Source organism: Myxocyprinus asiaticus, chromosome 11, assembly GCF_019703515.2.
Source record: "Myxocyprinus asiaticus isolate MX2 ecotype Aquarium Trade chromosome 11, UBuf_Myxa_2, whole genome shotgun sequence".
NCBI classification, from domain to species: domain Eukaryota; kingdom Metazoa; phylum Chordata; class Actinopteri; order Cypriniformes; family Catostomidae; genus Myxocyprinus; species Myxocyprinus asiaticus.
In genome coordinates this window covers 38,504,237-38,530,547 of record NC_059354.1, presented here as the reverse complement: position 1 = coordinate 38,530,547, position 26,311 = coordinate 38,504,237, and the positions used below count along the sequence as shown (strand labels likewise).

General features: G+C 37.1%; 1 protein-coding gene across 1 annotated transcript in view; it reads right to left on the bottom strand.

Moving 5' to 3' along the window:
- Positions 1-26,311, bottom strand: part of pdia5 (protein disulfide isomerase family A, member 5) — a 58,235-nt gene extending 31,924 nt beyond the window's left edge. Inside the window, exons 1-9 of the mRNA XM_051711096.1 lie at positions 26,208-26,311; positions 20,570-20,696; positions 17,010-17,097; positions 11,138-11,221; positions 10,963-11,008; positions 8,223-8,315; positions 7,537-7,597; positions 6,768-6,835; positions 3,430-3,521 (exon numbers count right to left, since the gene is read on the bottom strand). Coding sequence (XP_051567056.1) covers positions 3,430-3,521; positions 6,768-6,835; positions 7,537-7,597; positions 8,223-8,315; positions 10,963-11,008; positions 11,138-11,221; positions 17,010-17,097; positions 20,570-20,696; positions 26,208-26,273 — 725 coding nt within the window. The 5' untranslated portion in view covers positions 26,274-26,311. The remainder of the gene's footprint in view (positions 1-3,429; positions 3,522-6,767; positions 6,836-7,536; positions 7,598-8,222; positions 8,316-10,962; positions 11,009-11,137; positions 11,222-17,009; positions 17,098-20,569; positions 20,697-26,207) is intronic.

Below are 26,311 nucleotides of genomic sequence, written 5' to 3'. Positions count from 1 at the left end.
GAGCACTGCACGTTGTTACCCCATTGTATATGCTGGGACCGGTTTAGTGTCTAACCCGTTTTTCAGTACACCAATTTAGCTCAGTTTCCCCTGTAATTTGCGCTGGTGAACGAGCGTTGAATATTTTCAGCTTGAGTTTTACCTCTGCCTCCATTACCAAGGGTCTCGGGGCATGCATAATATAACTTAATGTACAATAAAAATAGGTCTACACACGAGCCTGACGGGCTTGCTGTGTAACGAAGAGTGAGCCCCCATTCAGTGAACGAAATTGGACCGTATAAACATATCCGTCGTTCGCTTAAGCCAGGCCAATAAAAATTTTTGGCTACATCCTGAAAAGTTTTTTTAACACCAAAATGACCAGACAGAACGTGATCATGAGCGAGTTTAAGAACTGCCAGACGGTAACCAGTAGATAGCACAATTTGATAAGCTGGACTCAACGCAGCTTAAGACATCCATTTATGCATCAGAATGCCTCTATCCCAAAAATAGCCAACTGGGAGCGCATAACTCATATCCTTTGGCCAATTAAGTTTAGCAGCGATTCTCTCAAACAAAATAAGCATCAATTTCAGACTCTCTGAATGGAGGGACAAGTTTAATATACCTTCTAGTGTCAAAGGGAACAGAAGCACCCTTAGATGCACGGTCTGTGCCAGGCACGGTCTGGGCAGAAGTAGAGACACCAGCGTGGGTAGGAGCAGAGCGAGGTGGAACTGCAGTATGAGCTGCACACTCCCTTTCCTTCTCCCTACGAATTAAATCCAATTGCGAAAATGCAACAAATGTATATCACACTCTTGGCGTTTGATTTGCAACACTATCTCTTTCAATTTCAGTGCCAACCTGGGGTCAGGTTCAGGCGTTGGAGGACTGGCAGCCTGACCATTTTCTACAGACGTGCCACCCTCCAAAACCTCGCTTTTATCAGCCTTACTAACTGAATGCGGCTCTTCCTGCAGTATTTTTAACTCCACCAATTTTGTAAACTATTCCGATTTAATTATTTGTTTCGCAGCTGAAGATTGAACAGAAACTTTTTTTTTTTAAATAATGTTTATCCCCTTTTTTCCCAGTTTGGAATGCCCAATTCCCACTACTTAGTAGGTCCTCGTGGTGGCACGGTTACTCACCTCAGTCCGGGTGGTGGAGGACAAGTCTCAGTTGCCTCCGCTTCTGAGACAGTCAATCCACGCATCTTATCATGTGGATCGTTTTGCATGACACCTCGGAGACTCCGCATGTGGAGGCTCATGCTACTCTCCACGATCCACATACAACTTACCATGCACCCCATTGAAAGCGAGAACCACTAATCGCGACCACGAGGAGGTTACCTCATGTGACTCTACCCTCCCTAGCAACCTGGCAAATTTGGTTGCTTAGGAGATCTGGCTGGAATCACTCAGCACACCCTAGATTCGAACTCGCGACTCCAGGGGTAGTAGTCAGCATCAATACTCGCTGAGCTACCCAGGCCCCTGGAACATAAACTTTTAAGCTAGGGATGTGCCCATACCCGAATACATTATTTGGAAAGGCATGAATAATGACTTAAATTAATAACGAATTAATCAATAGAAGAAAAAAATATTTGGTAGAATGATCATCCAACGAGCACAGGTATAAAACGATATTTAAAATAAACATACCGAAAATTACAAAGCAATGATGATTCTGTGAAGCCAATATTACTACAATGTAAACCTATGCATGAAAATGCGCACAGTGTGATATCAAGTTCAGATCGAATGGCCGCATTCTCGACTCTGTTTGCAGACAGTCTCCGTTAATTGTGCGCATCTTAGAAACCAAAGCTTGTCAAGACTCAAGAGTATTAACTATATCATACACATTTTCCACTTCTTGATATGTCTGATCTGTAACACATTAACTCCAAATGTTTCAAATAATTCACACGTAAGAATTTATAAACCAACCTGAGTGCTGTTGAATTCCTGACCAGAGAAGTGATGATTTTATAGCAGAGCTCGACTGTAAGTTGATCACATTTATATACACATTACCGATTAAGTCTGCTTAATTCTTTATTCCACATTTTTTTTTAAATGCTCCATAGAGTGTAAATCTATTCAGAATATTCCTGCATACCAGTTTTATTTCTAGAAATATATAGATGCTCGATCTTGCAATGTATTTCACTGCATTTCACTAATTCTGCACATGTAAATTGACTTATTAATTATGTCCTCCACAAAAATGTGAACACAAAATAAGCCTCGAGTGTATCATAAAACTTTCTGATAGAGATTTACGGTGCTTTCAGTTTGTAGGCTATATTAATTTATTCTCATTTCTTTTAATATTCGTATTTACTATTCGCTGCCAACTGTGTGCTTTACATTTGACAATTGCTTCTCACCACATGCCTCCAGAATAACGTTGTATACATGCATACTGCACAGACATAAATTAAAATTCTGTTTCAGCAGATATTAATGTCCGAAATACCAGAAGAAAACACAGTTAACAACATATTCCAGAGTTTATGTAGCCTACATATTCAGATTCATCTGCTGAGAAAAAATAAAGAATATATCAATAATATAATTAAATAATAATAAATGAAAATAATAATTGTCTGAGGCATACTTTATATACAGAAGCTATAGCCTAAATGTAAGGGAGTCACATTTTAAAATTAGTTTTGATGCACTTCCGGTTTAAGCCACGCCCACATCCGGTTCTATCCGAATATAGATACAGATAATTTTGTCATAGTAACAGATACAGATAATGGCTTCGCTGTACACCCCTAATTTCAGCAATTTGCAGCAAGTATTTCTTATGGAATTTGTCAAGTTGCTCTGTGCTCGGATTGAGGAATGATTCAATCTTAGACTCCATAGTCTAAATAAAACAGCCAAAAAAAAAGTTAAATACTCACCAGGGAAGAAGGTGAATGGAAGGACGAGCCCCCACTTGTGACACTCAGACGGTGTCCCATAGCGTTCATACAAGCAGCATCTCATTCCCCTCAGGGAAGCAAGGTTACTTACGTAAGCGAGTCGTTTCGATTGTAAACGTGTATTAGAAAAATATATTATATGTAAAAATGAACCAAGAATAATAAAATGCTTTAAAAGATATTGTTCATTGTTAGTTCATGTTAACTATTGCATTAACCAATATTAACATATACAGCTGTATTATAAAGGGTTCCTAAATAATTTAATCATGTACAATTCAATATTAAGAGTCTTATTTTTTTGCACATTATTCACATTTTCTTTTTTGAACAAGATTTTTATTTAGGATAACATTTTTCTAAATCAGCTAGGAAAATGTTTGATGAATTTTTTTTTTTTTACCTCACTCCCTTTTTCCCTAACCATTTTGTACAATTCTTCAAATGGTGTCCTTGTTTTGTGTGTTAGAGTTAAGGATCAAGGCAAAACTCACTCAAAGTAGCAGAAGGTTGGGTAGCCCTTGACGCTGAACTCCTGTTTGAGTCCATCAAACTCCGCTGGGTGCACATTCATCCCCGCCAGCACCTACGCCAAAGGCAATGGATTAAACTCAATACAAAAAATCCCAGTCAACTAGCTAAAACACAGGAAAATGAAGATGAATGGCCACATCAGAGTGTAAGCAGAAAGCTTGTCGATAGAGATGGCATACAGCGAAGTGGGACAGGGTAAACACCCAGCTCTTGGATGAAATTGCGTGGTTTGACCTGACGTATAAATCCCACCCCGAGAACAATTTCAACTCACCTTGGTTTTGGAGGAAATTTACTTAAAAGGAATATTTATTTACCCTCATGCCAATTCAAACCGGTTTGACTTTTTTCTCCCTTGTGGAACACAAAAGGTACATTTTTGAAGAATATCCTGGTCACTCTTTTACATATAATAAAGTGAATGAGGACTGGGACCGTAAAGCTCAAAATGTGCAAAAAAAAACAAAAAAAAAAAAACAACAAAATCATCAAGTCCATATGACTTGTGCTATATTCAAAGTCTTCTGAAGCCAAAAGTCAGGATTCACTGAAAATCTTGACATCTAGCCCTAGCTCTGCTCCTTCAATAAATCTATTTATTCAGTTTGCAAACCTGGTCAAATCTGGGAAACGTGTTGGTTTATGTTTTTTATTTTAAAGTCCAATAAAGCTTTCCGCAGCAAGTGTTGCTGTATTCTTCTGCTCCAAATATTAATACACAAATCTGACTGACTTGGTTCCTGAGTTAAACTTACTGACTCAGTCGCAGCGGTTAACTGCTCACTGGAGGGGAAAATGATCAGTGAATAATGACTTAAATTTCAGAATGTTCCTCACAAAATCAGTACCATATGACTTCAGAAGACTTGTATGATGAGATGTATGACCCACTTTTATGTTGTTTTTATGTCATTTTGGAGCTTGACAGCCCTAGTCTTCATTCACTTTCATTACATGAAAAAAGTGGACAGGACTTTCTTCAAAAATGTATCTTTTCTGTTCCATGGAAAAAAGAAAGCCAAACCCGTTTCAACCAACATGAGGGCGAATAAATAATGACAAAATTTTCATTTTGGGCAAACTATTCCTGCAGACTCATTTTACTTGGTGCTTAAACGTCTCAAAAGTAACTTCATCCATTTCAATAGTGTATTACACTGCTAATTGGAAAAAATTGAGCACATGGCCTTATTTCAAACAGCACAGTTATGACAGGCCATTTTTGATGATGAATTCCAAAATAAATGGATATTATCTGAGAGTAAGACACAAATTGTCTCCAGCACCTTGCATCCGTCAGACTGGTGAAAAATGTGCAGACGAACTCTGCTGACTGGCGATTACCTCCCAAATCCATCAACGATTCTGCAGCATTATCAGCTTCTCGCACACGTACGTGGAAATTTAGAACACAGGATGCAGCAAATCTACTCATGTCACATCCATACCAGCATGTAATTCATTCATTATGCAAATCTATAAATGAGCAGCTTATTTACTAGCCCTTGGTGGTGCCCACTCATCAGTCCAAGGTTAGACAAAGTAGTACTGCTTAAAGGGATAGTTCACGTAAAAATTTTAATTAATTTACTCACCCTCATGCCACCCCAGATGTGTACGACTTTCTTTCTTTTGTAGAACACAAATGATGATTTTTAGAAGAATATTCTGCTCTGAAGGTCCATACAATGCAAGTGAATAGTGGCCAGAACTCTGAATCTCCAAAAAACACATAAGGGTAGCATAAAAATAATCCATAAGACTCTAGTGGTTAAATCCATGCCTTCAGAATCAATGTAAGTGTGGATGAGAAACAGTTCAATTATCTTTTTTCCTATAAATGTATAACTTTGACCAGCCCCGAACAGTAGATGGCAATATGCATGAATGCGAATCACCAAAAAACAAAAGAAGAATGTGGAAGTGAAAGTGAAGGTGAAGATTTATAGCAAAAAAAAATAATAATAATAATAATTAAAAAAAAAGGACTCACATTTTGATCTGTTTCTCATACTCACCTTTCATATTGCTTCTGAAAACAAGTATTTAACCACTGGAGGCCTATGGATTACTGCCACTGGAAGAAGTTTACTTTTCCTTTTATGCATTTATACTGACTTTGTGATTTTTAGAGGTTTCAAATTCTGGCCACCATTCACTTGCATTGGATCTACAGAGTTGAAATATTCTTTAAAAAATCTTTGTGTTCTGCAGAGGAAAGTCAGTCATTCACATCTGGGATAGCATGAGGGTGAGTAATTGATGAGAGAATTTTCATTTTTGGGTGAACTATCCCTTTAAACAGAAGAAGCAATTCTTTATCTCGCTGTATATGGGGAAACAAAAGAAAAGAAAACAAAAAAAAACACTTCTTCCAGTGGCATGATCTGTTCCTAATGATGATTTCATATACTTTTCTAGTTGCTGGTTATGACTGAATAAGTATTTTCAAGAATAATTTAAATTCAGACCAATTTGTGAATCAGTTTGACTGATTTATTTTGGGCTGAAAAAACTATTGACTCACAAATGGGTGAAAATGTGTTTTACTCAACACTAATTCAATATCTAGTCAGTGAAATGTTTTAGAGCAGAGCACAACTAGAAAAATGTATCTTTGCTATAGAAATTTGTATGACTTTTCCCAGGCCTGGAAAACAACTTTAAAATTACCTGATATTTCCATGTTTTCCATGACCGTGGGAGCCCTGAATATGAGAACCTTTCTGTGATTCCAGCTGTGTGATACTGACTGATGTCCTTTTTGTTTTTGTATCTTCCATGTTGACAACACATCCGCTTTGAAATTCACAATGGGGTTTTTACAGACTTTTGATTTCTATTTCACCAATTTCAGTTTGAATGAAAGTCAAGCATGGATGTGTGTGCGCATGTACTTCAGTGAACACTGAGATGGAAAAAACGAAGGTCTGCGAGTGAAAAATGTGCAGTGAAGAACAGTGTGGGTCTCGCAACAGTGTGCATAGAGATACTGAGCTGAGCTGGCATATAATCTATATTTGACCACAGACTTCAACAGCAGGAAGCACATCCAATAACTATACTATGAAATCGGCAAAGTGCTTTTAGGCAAAATTGCTTCTCGCTCTAATGAGGGGAACTAAATGTTCTGTCAAAAAGGGACATCAATAGTTTTGCAAAACATCCCACCTGTTAAGTAATTCACCAAGTGTACCAGATACAGAAACAAAACACATTGTTGAGATATGGTCTGAAATTAAAACATGGAAATAAGAGAATCAATAGGCCATGTGAACGCCTCAGACATGCAACTTACATATTTCCCTTTTGTCTCAGTGGCAGCTTGCTGAAAAATGGGCTGCATCCTTTTACACACGCCACACCCTGCATATAGGAGAGATCGATGTCAGAATGTCAATGACCTGTTGCTATGCGGCTGTTGAGAGGTTTTAGTGCATTTCTATGCAGTGATTAGAGTGTTTTGGGGGTTTACTGGCCCAAGTCCCTATATGGCTCGGACCCCTCCGTTGGATTAGGGTTTGTTCATACTTAAACATAGTATTGTTTACCGTAGCTAGCACAACTAATTAATAAACATATGTCTACAGGTTGAGGTCAAACCCAAGAAACATAGATTCTATTCAGCTGAAACTCTCTGAAAACTGAGCTGGGAGCTGTAAGCTGTGTCTGACAGTACTGCCAGCAGGTTCCATATTTCTGTACAAGATTTCTAAACAAGACTTCAGCTGATTGTTGATCTATGGGACTGATTATTGTTGTTCCTCCGAGCACTACACAAGGAACCAAGACAAAGATGAATGAGAGATTGAGAGATGCATGAGAAAGACTTTCAGAACTTCAACCCTTGCTCATGTCACAATAAAATTAGTTGGACCTTTAAATTACATCATACCCCTACTGCATTCACATCCGTAATTGATTCGGATGCACACAACCATATAAAATGTACTTGCTAAGACCTTCATCCAAAGTAATTAATGTGCAACAGGTTTCATATGACACATTTTGTATGATTGCACATGGTTTGCATCATATAAAGTGTTGAGAGGCTGAAGATGACTCACATGGGGCGTAAAACATCATGAGGATGGGCCGCTCCTCTCTTTTCAGTAGCTTCCTGAAGTCCTGCAGGCCAATAGCACAATGAAAATTTGTACAGATAAAATATAAAGCTTGTTTGTTGCTGCTGCATTGTTATGCAGCTGTACAGCAGCAATGAGTCAAACACTCTGGGTTGAGTGGGGCTAACCAAATCCCTAATTTTACCCTGCTTTACTATTAAGATTTTATTATAAAACTTTAACTGTATTATAGCAGAAAATACAATACCATGATGTGTGTTTTTTTATTGAAATCAGCATATAACAAATACTACCATGATGTATAAATACTTTACAACAATATACTAATTGTTGTTAATATAATTAATGTCATGAAAATAATGTCACAATGCAAAAACCCTTAACGGTCCTAAAAATAGCTTCATTTTCTTTAAGCAAAATATCTTTCTTTTGATTTGGGGTGAAATATGAGCAAAACATCATGAGATTTACACTTTTTTTCCTGTGTAATGCACACAACAGTCTGAAAACTAGTGGATTTACAGGCAGGTTTAGTCTCTGGAGTCAGAAGAATAGGCCGGCTTTTCTCAGCTACACACTTTTGTTCAATGTGAAGTTCCCACACCTGATAAATACTCAGAGCAGAAAGCTGATCTTCACCACACTGAGCTTCAGAGAGTGATACTCACCTTCTCTGTCTCGATGTGAACAATGTCTTTAGCCTCAGGGTTCTCCTCCCACAGGGGGGCACCAACGGGGTCTTTTAGAAACGCCACCATGGACTAAAAACAGTGAAAGAATTGATGAAGAATTAGAGAAACTTTGCAAAGAGTTTAAAGAATAATCAGTACTGTAAAAAACTTTTACAGAGAGACACTGCCACTACTGTATCTATTTGTATCATCATGTGATTAGATATATGGATCTAATATTACTAGCCTAATAGGTTTTCAGATGTACTTTGGTACCAGACTGATACTAAAATAAAATACCACTCTTTCTACAGTAGGGTATTTACATTTATGCATTTGGCTTTTATTCTAAGCAACTTACAGTGCATTCAAGGTATACATTTTTATTGGATCTATTTATCTTTGTTTTATCAATAAATGTGTTCCCCAGGAATTGACCCTTCACTAAGCTCCGCCCCCCTTGTTTACGTTCGCTTGCTCTGACAAGCTCTGCAGAACTCCCCATGGGAATGAATGGGAGATTGCCGTGAAAGACGCGGTTTTTGGCAAAATATTCTCATAAACAGAATGGTTAGTAATCTTAAGTGGATTGAAATGAAGAGTGACATTGTAAGGCATATTCATCTGACATTGTTTGTAACAGAAATCATTACATTACACATTAATTTGATTGAAACTGCAGAGACTGTGAAGAAAAAGGATTATCATAGTCACTTGAAGAGCAAAGCGTCATTTGATAGCTATTACACGCTTTTTTCATGAATTTTCTCATTAACTTGAATAATTTGGTACATGGAAAAACATGGAAAAGCAAAGTTTACTTAACTGAGAAATGCTTAAGTGTACATGTCATTTAAAGGCTAAATAGTTGACCCAAAAATGAAAATTCTTTCATCATGTACTCACCCTCATGCCATCCCAGAGGTGTAGGACTTTCTATCTCCTGCAGAACACAAACGAAGATTTTTAGAAGAATATCTCAGCTCTGTAGGTCCATAAAAATAAGTAATTCACACGTCTCCATTGGTTTAATCCATGTCTTCAGAAGCAATCTAATCTGTTTTGGGTGAGAACAGACCAAATGAAACTCCTCTTTCACTGTACATCTTGCCTTTGCAGTCTCTAAGCACAATCATGATTTCAAGCTCTGTTACACTTCCTAGTGCATGACGCATGCGCAAAGTGCTAGATGGTGCTAGGAAGAGTAATCGAGCTTGAAATCATAATCGCCAAGGAGACTGCTTATGTCAAGATTTATAGTTAGAGTTATATTTTGGTCTGTTCTCATCAAAAATCTGATTACTTTTATGCTGCCTGTATGTGCTTTTTGGATCTTCAAAGTTTTGGTCACCATTCACTTGCACTGTATGGACCTACAGGAGCTGACATATTCTTATAAAAATGTTTGTTTGTGTTCTGCAGAGGAAAGTAAGTCATTCACATCTATGATCACATGAGGGTGAGTAAATGATGAGAGAATTTTCATTTTTGGGTGAACTATCCCTTTAACTCTTTTTAAATAAAGGAGTATGTATTGTACATTAGCATATTCGTTTTTGCTGTGGTTTCAGAATTAGTATTAAGAATTGTGAAATTGCACTGCTTTTGGTATACGCTACTGAAATTTTGTTACTGTGACAACTGACAATCCTACACCAAATTATTTCAAATTGACTATAAGCACAAGCAAGTGTAACTCTATACAGAGAGCAAAGAGAATTATCACCAATGAAAACTCTGTTGCACACCTTTATCTCTTGCACAGTTCCACTAATTTATCTACTAATCTATCAATCCTGGAAGTAAGGAACTAAGCACTCGCCTGACATTAAGAGCTTTTAGGCTTTACTGCTAAACCAAGGGAAAGTGAAGAGCAATATGTGACTTAACAGCAGGTGCATTTAATAAGAGCTCTCCATTTTTTCCACACCAGTGGTGCCAGTGAACATGTCCCATCACTGACTCATCATCCAGCAGAGCTCAGCTCATTCATTTTTAACATATTCACATTACAGCTACCCTTTTTGCAGAGCCATTCATCAACGCCTCATCAGATTTGGATGTAAGTGAGCTGAGAAGCAAATGGAGAATGAGGTAGGTGTGAGAAACCAATGAGAGACATGTCTGATTCTTCTACTTAAAATCCAAGGGCTTCTGCCTCTGGTGCTTGATGCCGAGTAGTATGAAGTAACAGTCATGGGAAAACAGTGGATAATGAGCGAGTGAATAACAACACAGAGCGAAGCATTCACTCTCAGACAGCAATAAGTTTTGTTGTGAAATAATTGTTCAGTGACATCCTTTGAACGTGACGAACATGCGAGCTACTGTGAACAAGCTTTTCTCTTTGCGGTCATGATCGTGTAAGGGATGTCAAGATTTTCACTGCAAAATGACTTAGGTTTTGGTGTGAAGCAAAGCAAAATTTATCATATGCCTTCTTTAGATTTTGAATATGATGCATGAGCCACATGGACTACTTTTATGATACTCTTGGGTCTTTTTTTAAGCTAAAATACAAACCTATGCCACTGCTAACAGATGACAAAGCAACATCAATTAATTGTTTGACAAGGCACAAAATCCGAATGTTATGTACTGAAATTGCCAAACCAAAATCCATGTCTAACAAAGAAATATCGATGAACTTAATTCTGAAAGAAGCTACAAAAATTGTGAGGGCTGTAATTTTTGGCCAAAATATGACTCCAACAAAATGTTATTTTCTGAGAAATACCTTATATGTGGCTGGTCTGTTGTATTCTGTGTGGAAGTTCCCATCCCTGAAAGCAACACAATAATGAGAGATAAATGTTTGAGCACGCTGTAGGCTTGCAGTTCTCAACAATAATTGAATAAGACCTTCAACAACCATCATTACATTGATTTCAAAAGACAGAGATTGTTCTTACTTGTAATGCAGGATCTCCACTCCTTTGGTTTTCGAGCTAGGGTCTACCTTGACTTTTTTACAGAGTTTGCGGCCTTCTGAATCTCTGAAAAATATATAATTTGTTTTTTTGTTAGAAGATATTGAAATATTCTATCACACGAAATAAACACAAATATTAAAACCTCTAAAACAATCATTCATAGCAAAAATCAGGGTTGGGCAAAATTCAGAATTTAAGAATTGTCTCCCTTTCATTTCCAGAGTTGGAACTGGAATTGACAAGGACTCATAGGATGCCGAATTGGAATTTGAGGAATTTATTATTGCATTTAAGAGCATTCGGAGTAATAAAGTGCTCTTCCACCATTGTCCATAAAATGAATGTTAATTTATTCAATAAAATGAGATATATTTCAATTGAATAATTACAATAAGGTTCCATTTGTTAACATTAGTTAATGCATTAGGTATCATGAACAAACAATTAATATATTGTTTACAGCATTTATTAATATTAAAGTTAATTATTAAAAATACAATTGTTCAGTTCATAGTGCATTAACTAATGTTAACTAATACAACTTTTGATTTTAAAAATGTATAAGTTTTAATTAACATTAACTAGGACTAAAAAATGCTGTTAAAGTACTGTCCATTGTTAGCTAATGTACCTAATGTTAACAAATGGAACCTTATTTTAAAGTGTTACCAATAATTTAAATCGGTGGCCTTTCATTAATTAATAATAGCTAATGTTTCTGGAAATACCCCATATGTTGTGTGTATGATAACATGTTTATGGGTAATTCAAACTAAATAAAATCAAAAGTATTATTTATTAAGGCAGATTTTTTTTTCCATTCCATTCTACAGTACTTCTTCAAATTCAAATTACAATTCTTCATCCTGTTTGCCACCTCAATTCAAATTTAGGATTGAAGTTCCAATTCACATTTCAGTTTTGAATGGCACACAACCCTGGTCAAAATGCAATGAAAACTCCAGAACAAAATACACCAACCGTGTTCTATATGGTCTGCAAGCACGATCAATTAATTTGATACTTTTTGTGCAAACGCTGAGGCAAAAGCAAACATTAAGTCATAGCAAATTATTCTCAACAAGGATTATAATCATGTTATTCTATTATAAAACGACTCCTCAAGGGGCATTTGTCATGCAAATTGATGCAGCCAAAAACTTCAAGTGATAAAATTAATGTCCCAAGACATTAAATAAATTGCTGTAGCAGCAATACACGACAGCTCATGGGAAGCGACAGATGACCACTGCAATAAGCTAATGTATGGGCTATGTTTTAGATTTGGCAAACTCAGTCATTCTCTTCCTGAAGGACAATATGTTCAGTTGCCTTTTCTTCAGTGTATTATACATAAACTCTGCTTGTTTTCCTTGATTCAGAGCCACAAGCAGGGTCCAAAAATAACTTTATACCACATCTGTCAACGCCGGGTGAATAGACAAAATGTATCAGTCATGAATATTTCTTACTGACCATGAAAATGTATTTTCATTATTTTTTATTCTAAGAATGTCCCTATGAATGTTCCTTGCGTATTAGTGACAAATAGCGCAGCTGATTTTTGCAAATTCATATATATGATAAGTCTCTGCATCTCAGTGAAACTGCATTGTCACAAAAATGTGCAGACAAATTGTGATTTTGCTCCTCATATTTTAACTTTGGTGTCCTAATGTAAAGAATATTCCACATTTTGGTAGAGACATTGCCTGTCTGTTTACTTGAGAACATACATGCGTAATAAGCCCCGTTCACTCATGCAGCGACTTGCAGCGTGATGATCTCATTGATGATCAAAAGATATCCTTCATTTGGAATGAGAGCTGGCGACATGAGACAGCAACTGTTGGCAACTAGAAGTGGGTGCATGCAGCAACGTGAGAAAAAATTAACTTTATGCGACTTTCGGCAGACACTAACAATAGGAGTGAAGACATTGTCAGTGGAGCAAAATTTTAAGTTTCGGTGTGATTTCCCAGTTCTATGAGATTTATCCTTAACCACATATAATAAAAAATTATGCATGGAAAAGAAATTGTCAGCAGTCTGAGTGAGTTTGATTCATATATTGATCTATACTTCATCTTTTTGATGATATGATGCAATAAGCACTGTAGCAGTTTAAATAAAAACTTTCTCCTGCACAATGTACAATTCTCGCAACAAAACTTTATTCCTTGTCAAATTATAATGATATCTTAGTTTTACCTGCAATATGTCTCATCTGTGATCGGATTTTCAAAAGATATGGCCAGACGTGAAGTCCACCAATAATGTTAGAGCGATAGCAGTAGGAACGCCCACTAGCCACAAACAATATAGAGACTAGCGAGATTAATGTGTGAACGGGACTATAGCTGGACCAGCCTGAAAATTGTTTTTTTCCGTGATTTGAGCTGAAGCAGCACAATTTATTGAACCAAATTTATTTGCTTATAATCTTGGGCAACCATTCTGGAGATTTTGGTCTTCCCTCCTTCAAATAAATAGGAGCTGTACTTATATGTACAAATATGACCCCTGAGTGGTCTTTGAAATCACTTACATCAGCAAAGTTCTTACAATTGAATATACAATTACAATTAATTCTTACACCTCTTAATTCTTACACTCTATCTATCTTCACACTTACTCTTGTCTTCATATACAGAACTAGAGAACAGAAAGAGCTCACAATTACCTGATTTCTGTCACTGTACATACGCCCACATCCCACCACGAGAGCCAGAGCTCTCTATTGTAATGGTTCCCTTCTCTTGAGAGATATTGAGCATGGAAATGTATTACATAAGGACAAATACGAGCAGAGAGGACTCAGAAGAGAACTAAAGCCCCAAGCTAATGGAAATTCAAAGAGATGGAATTCAACTATGCTTCTGACAGCACACCTCCCGTCCCTCAAAGGCTGATGAGACGGCATCATTAACGTTATGCATACCCCACATAGCGCCTTCGTGGGTGGACCAAGAGAGGTGCGGCGGACAGCAGAGCTCACTCTGTCAGGTAGGAAACTCAATTAGCCATTCTGACACAGGATCACAAATTGGCAACTCTCTGAGTACACACAGGTAGTCATGCCCCTATCATAGCCTCCACAGCCACTACGACACAACTCTATACTCCTAATGAGAGGAATGTTCGTTGTCTTTAAGTGTCGTAAGCCGTTCTAGAGCATGGTAAAGGGTAATGGGTCAAGTCACCAGTTTAACTTGTATAGGGGTCTCCAGGGCTCAACATCAATAAAGTAAAAATGGTTAGTACACAAGACTGTTGGTTTCAAACAACTTGCATGGATAAATTGGGAAGTTGAAAACCAAGAAAGGTTAGAAACCTTAAGCAACTGTTAGAAGCAATCAAAGCAGAAAATTCAAGCAGATAATTAACTGAGGTTCAACGCAAGGGCATATAAATTTAAATTAGCTAAAAATGGTGTACCTCTCTTGTTATCCAACAAAGAGTCTTTCTATAAAGCAAGAAAAAAAAAAAGCATGTGAGAGCAAGCAAGAAAGAAAGAATAGAGAAAGAATGAAAAAATGAAAGAAATTTAGCTACCACATAAGTGAGAAATTAGGTTCTGATTTCACCAGGATTCAAATGCGGTCACATTCACCTTTGTACAGCAAAATTCAGCAGCTGAAATACGGTCATCTCAACGGGAATCCGTGCGATTGGGAATTTCGCCTGATGGACTTCTGGTGTGAAGTTCATGTGGGGTTCAAATCTGGTGAACTTTGATTTTTCTTACCTGGTTCCCTTGACCACGAGGTGGCTACCCCATGTGACTCTACCCTACCTAGCAACTCGGCCAATTTGGTTGCTTAGGAGACCTGGCTGGAGTCAATCAGCACGCCCTGGATTCGAACTCGCGACTCCAGGGGTGGTAGTCAGTGTCTCTACTCGCTGAGCTACCCAAGCCTTGCCTTGCATTCTAATAAAGATTATGTCAAATGGAATCGTGAATTGTCAATAAGTTTGAAAAAAATTTGAGATTTTATTTTTATGCCATATTGCCCAGCTCTTACTTTGACAAGCAAATTTGCAGCATTGACCAATAAGAAGTTGTTTTGTTTGGCAGTGACCTGGGTATCAACAAACGCCTCACGATATGATATATGTATTGTGATACATATATCACAACAACCCACTCAGTATACCAACCACTCACAAAACCACTTTAATATACTGCGATTAGTTACAATATCATAATTGTACTGCTATTGAAACTGCGGCAAATGTGTGAGAGATACCCACCGTGTCTGCATGAGAAGGAGTGAATCAGTTTTCAATCTCTCTCGTGCCTCATAAAAGCAGGTAAAGGTAAATGCTACAGCTCATTTATAGCATTTTCATTTCTCTCGAACTAATCCCGCTCGGTTCCTAAACCACTTCATTAACGACACCCCCAGCGGACTGCAGCTGGCAATCACTCTGGTCCCTCTCATCTAAAGAAAATATGTGGACTTTTCTCTGCTTTGCTCTTGCCTTGGCAGTCTACTTTTTTTGCTACCTATTATTGAGTTTCTTTCTGTAAATTAGTAGTAATTCACAAGGGGACCCCCCCCCCCAAAACAAAATTCTGTTTCAAAAATGTGTTTTAAGGATTGGGTTTAGGACAAGAAATTTGACTTGGCTACACAACAGGCCAGATTTTGCCTAATTTATTTCAAGTAAAGGTTTTTGCCTGACACACACATGCCACATCGCAGTAACCACCCAGCCAAAAACAAATATTTGAGAGACAAGCATTGACTGATAATAATTTCTGTGATATCTATCCTCAAAACACAGACAGAGGATGCCGAGCAAGGACAGGTGCATTGTGATGCAATGCCACAATGTAAGCCATTAAGAAAACCAAAGATCTTCATAGACATTGAGGGTGATCGCTTCATGGGTTTCTTTTATGAAACATGGCTGTCCTCACTGACATGTCAACAATGCCGGTTAGGCCCACTTGGCCCACCCAGTCACAATGAGGATGAAGTAGGATAGATATTATTCCTAAACACCAAAAGATACACTAAAGATGCTATTGTTCCAATTGGTATACAGCAATTTAAGAAAAAGATGGGGAAAGTCTGCCAAACCCTGTGCTGTTCAACTATATTGGACCCAACAGAAAACTAGCAGCTTGAGCGTTGCAGCACAGACTGTGTTTGGTCCAAAAAAAAAAAAAAAAAAAAAAACACTGACCAACATAAAAAGTAGATCTTAGGGGAAAAAAAAGAGAAAGGATGATATGAACCTTGTAATAACAAATCTTGCTTGAGAACAAGTCTCTTTCATTCTTCAGAACAACAAAAAGAGACAGATAGTTGTTTACATCACTTTTACATTTAAATTAACTTAAATTATTAAAATAATTACAAAGAAATATAATAGTAAAAAAAACAAAAAAACAAAAAAACAAACAATGTATGCAGTACCTCTTAGGCAAAGTTATAGTTTCCTCATAGGCAGTTTTTTTTTCACCCTTGGCTAGACACTTGAATGCGGTTTAATACCAGTACGAAGTGGTATTGTTGCTCAGTTGTATGCATTTCATTGGATATAAATCCTGCATGTACTGTACTGTATATTAAGTGACATATTATTAGATGAGCTTTATTCCGAAACATCCTCTCAAGCCAACTATATTAATGCATAGTTGGCACAATGGTCAAGAACTGTGTTTAAACACAAGGTACTGCTGATACATTCACATTATATATTAAACCACTGGAACTGGAGCAACACCAAGAAAGTTGGTCGTGAAGTCGATTGCCTCAACCTCAAAGACAGAGTACATTAACACACTAGTGGTGACTTGCTCAAATATACAAGGGCTACATAATGGATTGAGACTCACCCACAGTTGACCCAGGCGATGGTACCCTGACCTTTCACAGCCTGAGCAACATCAGACAGCAGCTTCATATGAGCATCTCCAGATGTAGCTGAGGACACAAAAAACACACATACGGAATACGCTCATACAGACAATGCTTGGCCAAGTCTTTTTACATGAGAGCTAAGTGTCACTCAGCATGTTCACATGTACATATTTTCGTCAATCTGAATCAATTCAATCCGAATGCATAGTCCAAATCTACTGTTTATACAATATGCACCCAATAAAATGTAAATGTTAAAAAATGCCAATTATTCTACTATTTAATGGATTAAGATTTGTGAAATTTCATTTAAATCAAGCTCATTCTAATTTTTATTTCTTATTGAGGCAATAATTTTTTGTTTTAGATTATTTGGCTGCATGTAAATATACCAATTAATTTGACCTAACATTTATTAGGAGGGGAAAATATGATTTCACAAAAATGTGTTTAAGAAAATAAATGTCAATGGGCTCTATTTTCGTAACCGCTATTCTTAAGGTTTCGTGCCAGCATAGGGTGCAAGTGGGCGTGAGTGGGTATGTATGCGTGCAAACGCAATTTATGCCAATAAACATCTATTCTCGGCACAAAGTCTAAAATCAGTTTAAGCATTTACAGTTTGGAAATTCCACAAGCAGGTGGTAATAAAGTTTATGTCCAAACACTGAAAATGGAGTGGAATATCAAATTGTATCTCTGACAATCACTGTTGTTGCAATTTTATGAAACAAAAATGTGTAGGATTTGTGTTCAACTATATAGAGGTCATGATTTATTTTTCAATTATCATTATGGTTTATTTTTACAATTGTATTTATGATCTTATTTGTATTGGTATTTTTCCACCTGTTGTCAGAGTGATGTTTAAGTCACTGCAATAGGGGCCGGTGGAAGTTTGAAAGGATAAAATGTTCAGATTTGGGGAGGTGGCTTTAAAACTGAATACACAGACAATAAATTAATTGCCAACTAAATTGCCTTCATCAGCCAAATAACAAAAAGGACAGTGCATCTATGTGCACTTCCGCAGTTAATTCAAGATTGACTACAAAGACTTTTACTAATTAATCTTAGAGTTCATTCAAAATAATTTTGTTTAAACATTGGCCCCAAACACGTACTTAGTTTACTAATCCAAACCATGACTTGTACTACACAACTAGTATTGGCATTATATTCATTCTGCTAAGTCAGAGGACTTTTTACCATTTTTTTGGCCACTTCATTATTTTAATTGATTTGTTTAGTTTAAAATTTAATATAAATGTAGAAATATTTTTGGATTAAATTTTTTGTGTTTAAAAAATAATTTAATTTTAAAAGCAACAACGACTGGTAGAATTGAGGTGCGTGCAAAATAAATAAATAAATAAAAATAAGAAGAAACCCTCCATTCACAGCATAACCTGGAAGGCCAAAACAATCACTGTTAATACTAGCCATGATTTGTGTGTCACTTGATCAATATGATTAATAATACTTACATTCTCTATAATTTAACAGAGCCTACTGTACATTCAAGGCCTGACGAGAACCACATTTTCCATGCATATAAAAGTGTCACTAGAAATATGCCAGACATTCAACAATTAATGCACCAAAAAAACATAAGTCCATTTTTCTATTCTTCTAATTCATTGCCTACAGCCCATTTACACTACCAAATTCTTATCAATGCGCTGCTTTTGTTTATATCGCTGGTGCTTGAGGGAAATGGACTACATAATGATAATAATAATAATAATAATACGCTGACAGTGCAATAACCGGAGAAGAACCTCCGAATTAAATTGCACCTGACCCAGTCAATTAGCGATTTGCATGCAAATTTTTGCCAAACCCACTGGCGTCTAGACGTAGCGCAAGCTTGCACGAAAATACCAAAACATAATGGCCATGCCAACTAATTTAGTGAGCATAACGTTGCGGTAAGTGCTCTTAAAATAGGGCCCTGCATTTCAAAATGACACTAAACAACAAAAGGAATGACACTGATTCTATTACATACCAAATATTTCCATCAGTCTTTTTGGAATAGTACTATTAAATCAAAGGTTGTATGATTTATATGCAATGAGTTGATCTGAGACTTAAGGCAACATCAGACTCCAGCTCATTTGATTGGTATGAAAGGTGTTTTACTAACTTGAGTCACATAAAAATCAATCTGCTCTAGAAGTTAATCACTATTAAGCACACATTGTTTACAATGTTTATTGGGCAATAAAACTATAAAAGGGTCCTAGTGCTGTATATCAATGTTGGGTCAAATTGAAAAGGCTAAAATCATCAATTATAAATAAACAAAAATAATCCAAAAATGTTGTTCTTAATTTTTACAAGCTCTACAGCCTTACTAAGACAATAGCTTTTGGTGTTAATCATGTTGATGACGAAAGTATTTAGCAAAAACTCAGATTAGAACACGCTGTGAAAGTACACAGTGTGAAAACACCCAGAATGTTCCACAAGGTTCCAGATTTATACATTTCTGACAGTCTGGGGTTTCCTACCACATAACTAAACAGGATTTTGAATCCATATTCTGATTTTCATTTACTCATGTTGGTAAAGGTCAGAGGGACAATAATTTCAAGGAACATTTACATATTCTGATGTGACAAATAATGTGAGACAACACAATTACAGCCAATTTGAACATTTTCAATATTTAATATACAGTTTTTGGGGCAGATTTCTGGGCAAATGAGATTTCACAGGGGGCCAGCAATTACCCAGCACAATGGCACATAAAAAAAACAAGGGACCAACAAAAACGTCCTGTCACTTGTCGTAAGTAGTTAGCACAAAGGTTGTGATACATGCAAGAGATCTATTTTATAGTTTAACGTGCCATCCTTGATTAGGACACAGTGTAAAGGAACTATCACAACTATTGCGTTGAGGAAGCTTCTAATAGGAAAAAAATCAGGGAGAGCTCCAAACTGCATGCTGGACTGCTTCACGGGATAAGTAGAGCTAGTCAGCCATCAATCAAATGCAATGTTCGATACACAGTCTGATCCAATGACCTCCCATGGTCAAAATTGTTTGTGAATTATGAAACAAATAAATCCGAACAGCAAGGCCATGAGAGGCTCTTCCCATACATTGTGGGTGGTGTAGATTGTTTATGGGCCGTTCAAGCTTACCGTACCCAAATATAGTGCAGTTGCTTGCTGGTTCAGAGAATAACAGCGAGGAGTTATGCAAATGAATTTGAGGTGTAATGTAAAGTGGTTGATTTTCCTAATGGCTGTAAGAGAGTGATGCATTGCTTAGATTTTAGGGTGTTGCAGTTTTTATGTGCTTTTGTACATAGCCATAAAATTTATATTATCACAGCCAATAATCATAGCAGGTAGCTTAAATATTCCAAGTGGCTGCTGTGGAATATGCGGAAGTGGAATATACAAAGATGCCAGCATAATGAAGGTTTTCATGATGTCGCTGTATCTTTCAGCTGCTAAAACTGTAACACATTTATTCCATTGGTAACACAATAGTCCTGAGATAACAGAAGGAGACTAACCTGACTTAGTGTACAGGACAAGAACATTAGTTCTGGTCCTGAGAAGTTTCTTAAAATCCTTGTGGTCATTGACTTTCTCTATGAGTGGAGACACCTTCACTGCCTGCAGGGCGGACAACACTGCAACCTGCGGAGGAGAGAGAGAGACTGAGATTCTAATTTTTCACAGTCAAAATTTTTCACTGTCAAGGCCAAATATCTCAGGCGGTTTAAAACAATATCCCCAAATGTGGAACAATATACTGTAGATCCTGCGCTTTTGTGAAATCACAACAGTGTTTCCAACTGTGATAATATAGCGAAGCAAAAATAACGACTATTACAGAGCCAGCATATCATACAAATAGATACATCACAGCAATAAGCCCCTTTTTCACTCTTCTACTGATCAGTACATCAATTGGAAAGGAGCTCAGCAAGGTCAGGTTGCTAATCTATGGTAGACACTGTTTGGCCAAAATACAGGAAATGAACTACAAAAGTGCCAAACATAATACATTTTGAATGTAATAATTTATAATATATTTTTTTAAATGAATGAAATATAATTAATTTATTATTTGTTAATAATTTTATTAATGTGTTTTGTTTACATTTAAAAACTGTATCATTAAATAAAAAAATAAGAAATAATGAATTAATGATAACTTCATAAATTAAAAATAATAAACAATGATAACTGTAATAAATTAATAATGCATTAATTTATTAATAACTTTATAAATGAATAAATGATTTTACAACTGTGTAATTTCAAAATAAAAAAAATAATTATGTATTAAAAATAATCATTAATTTAGTTATTTATTAATGAATTAAACAGCGGTAAATTAAACAAATTTAAAAAAAAAATGTCCCTTTATTTTATATGTTGCATCATAATGGCTGCAATACATCATCATAGTGACTGCAACACATATCTAACAAAAGTGGCCTTATAGTTTCTGAAATTGTGCTCTGATGTGAGGCTTATGTGTTGCCCTGCAGTGGGAGAACATGCGCTCTCTCTCTCTCTCTCTCTCTCTCTGTTACTCTCTCAATCACTCTTCCCAGCAGAGGCATGCGATTTGGAGTTTGGATGGACCTGAACCGATAAGGCGACAACAGATAAAGCTGCTGTCATTTAAAGAAGAGGAAAATAAAGAGAGCAGACAGGCCATGACACACAAAAGAGACAGTGACCCGGCTCTTATCATCTCCCTGTCACATGCTCCATAGGCAAAGACTCAACCACAATGAGGGGAAATTATGTTGTCTTATGTTCTGGATAAGACAGTTTAAATGTTATTATTTGCACAATGACCTAAAAATATATTTTGCCCATCTGGATATCTTCTGATAGCTGACTGAAAAGTTTTGTGATTGTCTTTAGAGTTCTACAATTTGTATGTGAGGCATTGCAGCAGAATTTAAAAAAGTAGAGATAGTAATGCACACATAAATGAAGGGTTAAGTGTAGGACCACTAGCATATGCAAACAAAATGTCAAAAATAATGAATGTTTTAGTTTCCCTGAACACTCCGCCCATCCACCATTCGTCAAAATACAGATAGCACTGTCTCAAACTAACACCACTGGTTGAGCCAATTTTGCTATCTTTGAGGGCCAAGGGTTGAGAAACAGAGAGAACATTCTCTCTCTGAAATTATTGTGAAAGTATTGTAGCAGTGTGAAGATGACAGTCAGGGCTTATTAAAGTACCATAAGGCTTGTGGGACCTGAGAAATCACACCTCCTCTTACTTCAGCCATGGTGATAGAGAGCAGACACTGTGATGTACTATAAGAGCAATGTCAGAGCAACTTATTGAAATGTTTGCGGGGATCATATTTGAGAAGAAGTCTTAAAGTTTACTTTAAAGTTGTCATGTCATAAAAAAATAAAATATATATATAAAAAAAAAAAAAACACTCCCCGCCCTGGCGTCCGACGATCGCGGAACTCTGCGTAGGGCATCAATTTGGCAAGCTACGGCCCTGCTGCTGCCCATTCATTTTAAACTGACCTTAGAACCTATAAAAGCATAAAACTACACAGTCAGATAGGACAAAGAAGAATACAAAGACATTATAAAGTAGGCTTTGTTGGTATTTTTTCTTATACAACCCATCTATAAAACTAAAATCTACAGTTCAATCACAGAGACAACCGTAGCTTTCAACTTCATTCAGAGACAAAAGAGTTAGTGTTCTATGTCTAGTCACATCAGGTTTCGGACCCTATTTGGTGCACCACCTATTCTTCAAACATTCTGTCCAGAGCTGATAGTCAACCAACAGAACAAGCCCATTACTGTCTAGCAATCATCATGTCCTGTACCTGTTACAAAGACTTCCATTTGGCTTTCAATTAGCAGTGGTCTTCGACATGGGCATTATCCTACCAATGCCGCCACTTTCACAAAACTGTCACTTTTATTATCATCCGCCGAACAGCAACAGGAGACAGGCTTGATCGTTTCCTGTCCATCAATGCAAAGTGAATACAACAGGTTGGAAAAACCACATGCTGTGTGTGGCACTATTTCATCTGATGAGCTGCTATGGCTCTGGGGAGTGAGAAGAACATGCAGGGAAGCAACAGGGTTATGGAGGAACATGTTTTCTGAACATTCCTAGCTCAGTCTCTTTGTTGCTGCTTTCTTTCAAAATCTGTTTCTTCTTTCCCTAAAAACTTACTACTCAAACATAAGAAAATCAACACCACAAACTGTGATGTGACACTCCAAATTGCTACATGACATTTGGAGACACGTAGAGCACTGTTGGCAAACCTTATTGCAGGTTATAGTGTATTGCAGTACATCAAAATCTATGAAAATATCATGTTTTCATTTATATCTCATCAGGAGAACAGCTGACACTAAAGGAATAGTTCACCCCAAAAATGAAAAGGTTAGATTAGGTTCCCACACCTTTTGACCAATGAATTTCCATGATAGTTCCATGACTTTTTTCAGTTGTTCAGGATGATAAGGATTTAAAAAAAATAATTCTATAAAGATTGCACTCATAAAGAGCCATTTCTATCCAATGAAAATTTTAGAGCAGAGAACAACTAAGAAAAATATATTTTCACTATAGAAATGTAAATTACTTTTAGAGATTTAACTAATTTCCATGACTTTTTCAGGCCTGGAAATCCCTAAAATATAATTTGATAATTTTTTTCAAGTTTTCCATGACCGTAGAAACCCTGTGAGAATCATTATGACCAGATCATTGAATCAGTGTGTAGAAAATAAAAATAAATACATTTGAACCAGATCATGTTCATTAGGAAGAACGGGCTCAAAGAACAATTGTTTGAGGAATCTGACTCTATATGACTGTACGCTCACTGGAGGGGAAGAGTTTTAGTGAATAATCACTTAAATTTCGGTCTGCTTGGGTGAAATATTCCTTTAACAACAGATCATTAGGACCATTCAGAATTCTTCTCTTTCAATCACTTGTGTTGGTATTTAAAGGGTAGTTCAACCAAAAACGAAAATTCTCGCATCTCACACTCAATCCATGTCTTTTGATTGTACTGGTTCTCACCCACACCTATCATATAGCTTCTGAAGACATGGATTAAACCACTGGAGTCGTATGGATTTCTTTTATGCTGCCTTTATGTCCTTTTTGGAGCTCCAAAGTTCTGGCCATCATTCACTTGCATTGAATGGACCTACAGAACTGAGATGTTCCTCTTAAAATCTTTGTTTTTGTTATGCAGAAGAAAGAATGTCATACACACCTGGGATGGCATGAGAGTGAGTAAATGATGAGAGAATTTTCATTTTTGGATGAACTATCCCTTTAGTACAAAAAGCCCTAACCAAAGAGTTTGATTTGAAAAGCTCTAGGTAACATGGTCTCCAGTATATTTATCAATAATCTCATTATTTACAGTATTTTGTCTTTGAATGACATTGATTGTGGCAGTGGTCCTCCAATTAATCTTCCACTCAAGAACACCCTTTTTTATTTGACCCTGCTGACATGTTTGGCACAATATGGGTAACACTTTAACACAAATAAATGATCTTTCATACACAAAGAAAAAACATTGCTCGGCAGTAGTAGTAGTCATTTAGCATGTGCTTCCCTCCCGACATCACAAATCTGCTTAATAAATAACATCTCATTTCCACTTTTAGAGCCTCACTGATTCATCACAAACAGAACCGCATTTAGTCAAACACCCTCCTTCATCCTTCTGAGCCAAACAACACGGGGGGCTCCGGCTCTGCAAAGTTGACGTAGGTAATTCACAAACACAAGGAAATGAGTCTACGACAGAATGCTGAATGAAGCAGTGAATCTTTTGGTTAAAGGATTATTTCTGTCATCTACTCACACTCATGTTGTTCCAAAAACATATGACTTTCTTTTTTCTGCAGAACACATCAGGATATGTAAGGCAGAATTCAATTCTCAGTCACCATTCACTTTCATTGCATGAAGAAAAATGCAATGGAAGTGAATGGTGACTGAGGCTGTCATTCTGCTTAACATCTCCTTTTGTTGTCCAGGCAAATTATTCGGGAATGGAACAACATGATGGGTGGCCTACAGAGTGGAGTTGGTTGAGTCGTTTAAGTTTACTGTACAAGGTGCACAGAGATGCCACCACGGCAATCTCCATGCACTGAGTGCTGGACCAGGCAATGGTTGTGGGGGTGGGGGGGGGGGTGGGTGGCACAAAGCGCTTTGCAGGGGTGCCTGTAATCAAGATTAAGAGATTTTATAAACTGCTCTGACAAACGGGAGGGTTTGAGGGAGCACAGATAGCAGAGAGCGGTTTCTCCTCCCCCGCCCAACCACCACAAACTCCTTACAGTTCAGGAGAGTACCTTTGTTTGCGGTGGCAGGCGCAAAACAGGATGTGAGACAGGAAAGCTCCTGCATAATGAGATTTGCCTGATGTGGCGGCACAGCTAATAGAGTATTATGTTGAGGACATATTTATTCACAAAGATTTTGTGAATTCATGGAACAGGGGTGATGCACTTTAAACAGCAGCAAATGAAGTGAGGTTCATTGGCTCTGAATATTGCAAGCTCATTTCTGTAATGTTAAGCACAGAAAAAAGAAGGAAAAACATTTAAACTCTGATCAAGATTAAATAACACTATGTCACTCAATATATATATATACAGCATCAGTGATGTTGGAAGCTGTACTGTAGTGTAGTGTAGTGTAAATAGGACTGCTACTATAATTCAAGAGCACCTCTAACATGGCACACTCATTGACACCAAAATGCACTAAATAAGTGACATGCAACATTTCAACGGAGCATTCACGAAGACACATTTCCTGCCACAGGAGTAAATCCGTTTTAGCATTTTGGCAATGCATATGTAAAGTATACAGTTGCATTATATGCATGATCCAGCCAAAAAACCAAGACATGAGAACTATGATGAATGAGACTGAATGATCTGATGTGGATGTGTGTGTGTATCTCTCTCTCTCTCTCTCTCTCTCTCTCTCTCTCTCTCAACTTTGAGCTACTGCAGCAAGAGAGATTTAAGATCAATCCCTTTTCTTTCGTTTTCGTCTTACGTATAATGAAGAATACCTGCCCGATACGCCACATTTTTATTAATGATTGTATATACGCATGAGTTTATGTTAAAAGACTCACCAACGACAAGAACAAGAACATTTCGATATGTCTCCAACGTCTCCCGTAACGGTTCCAAGAAGCCATGATGCCGCTGCCACGTCTGGCTACGCAAGCGCAATCCA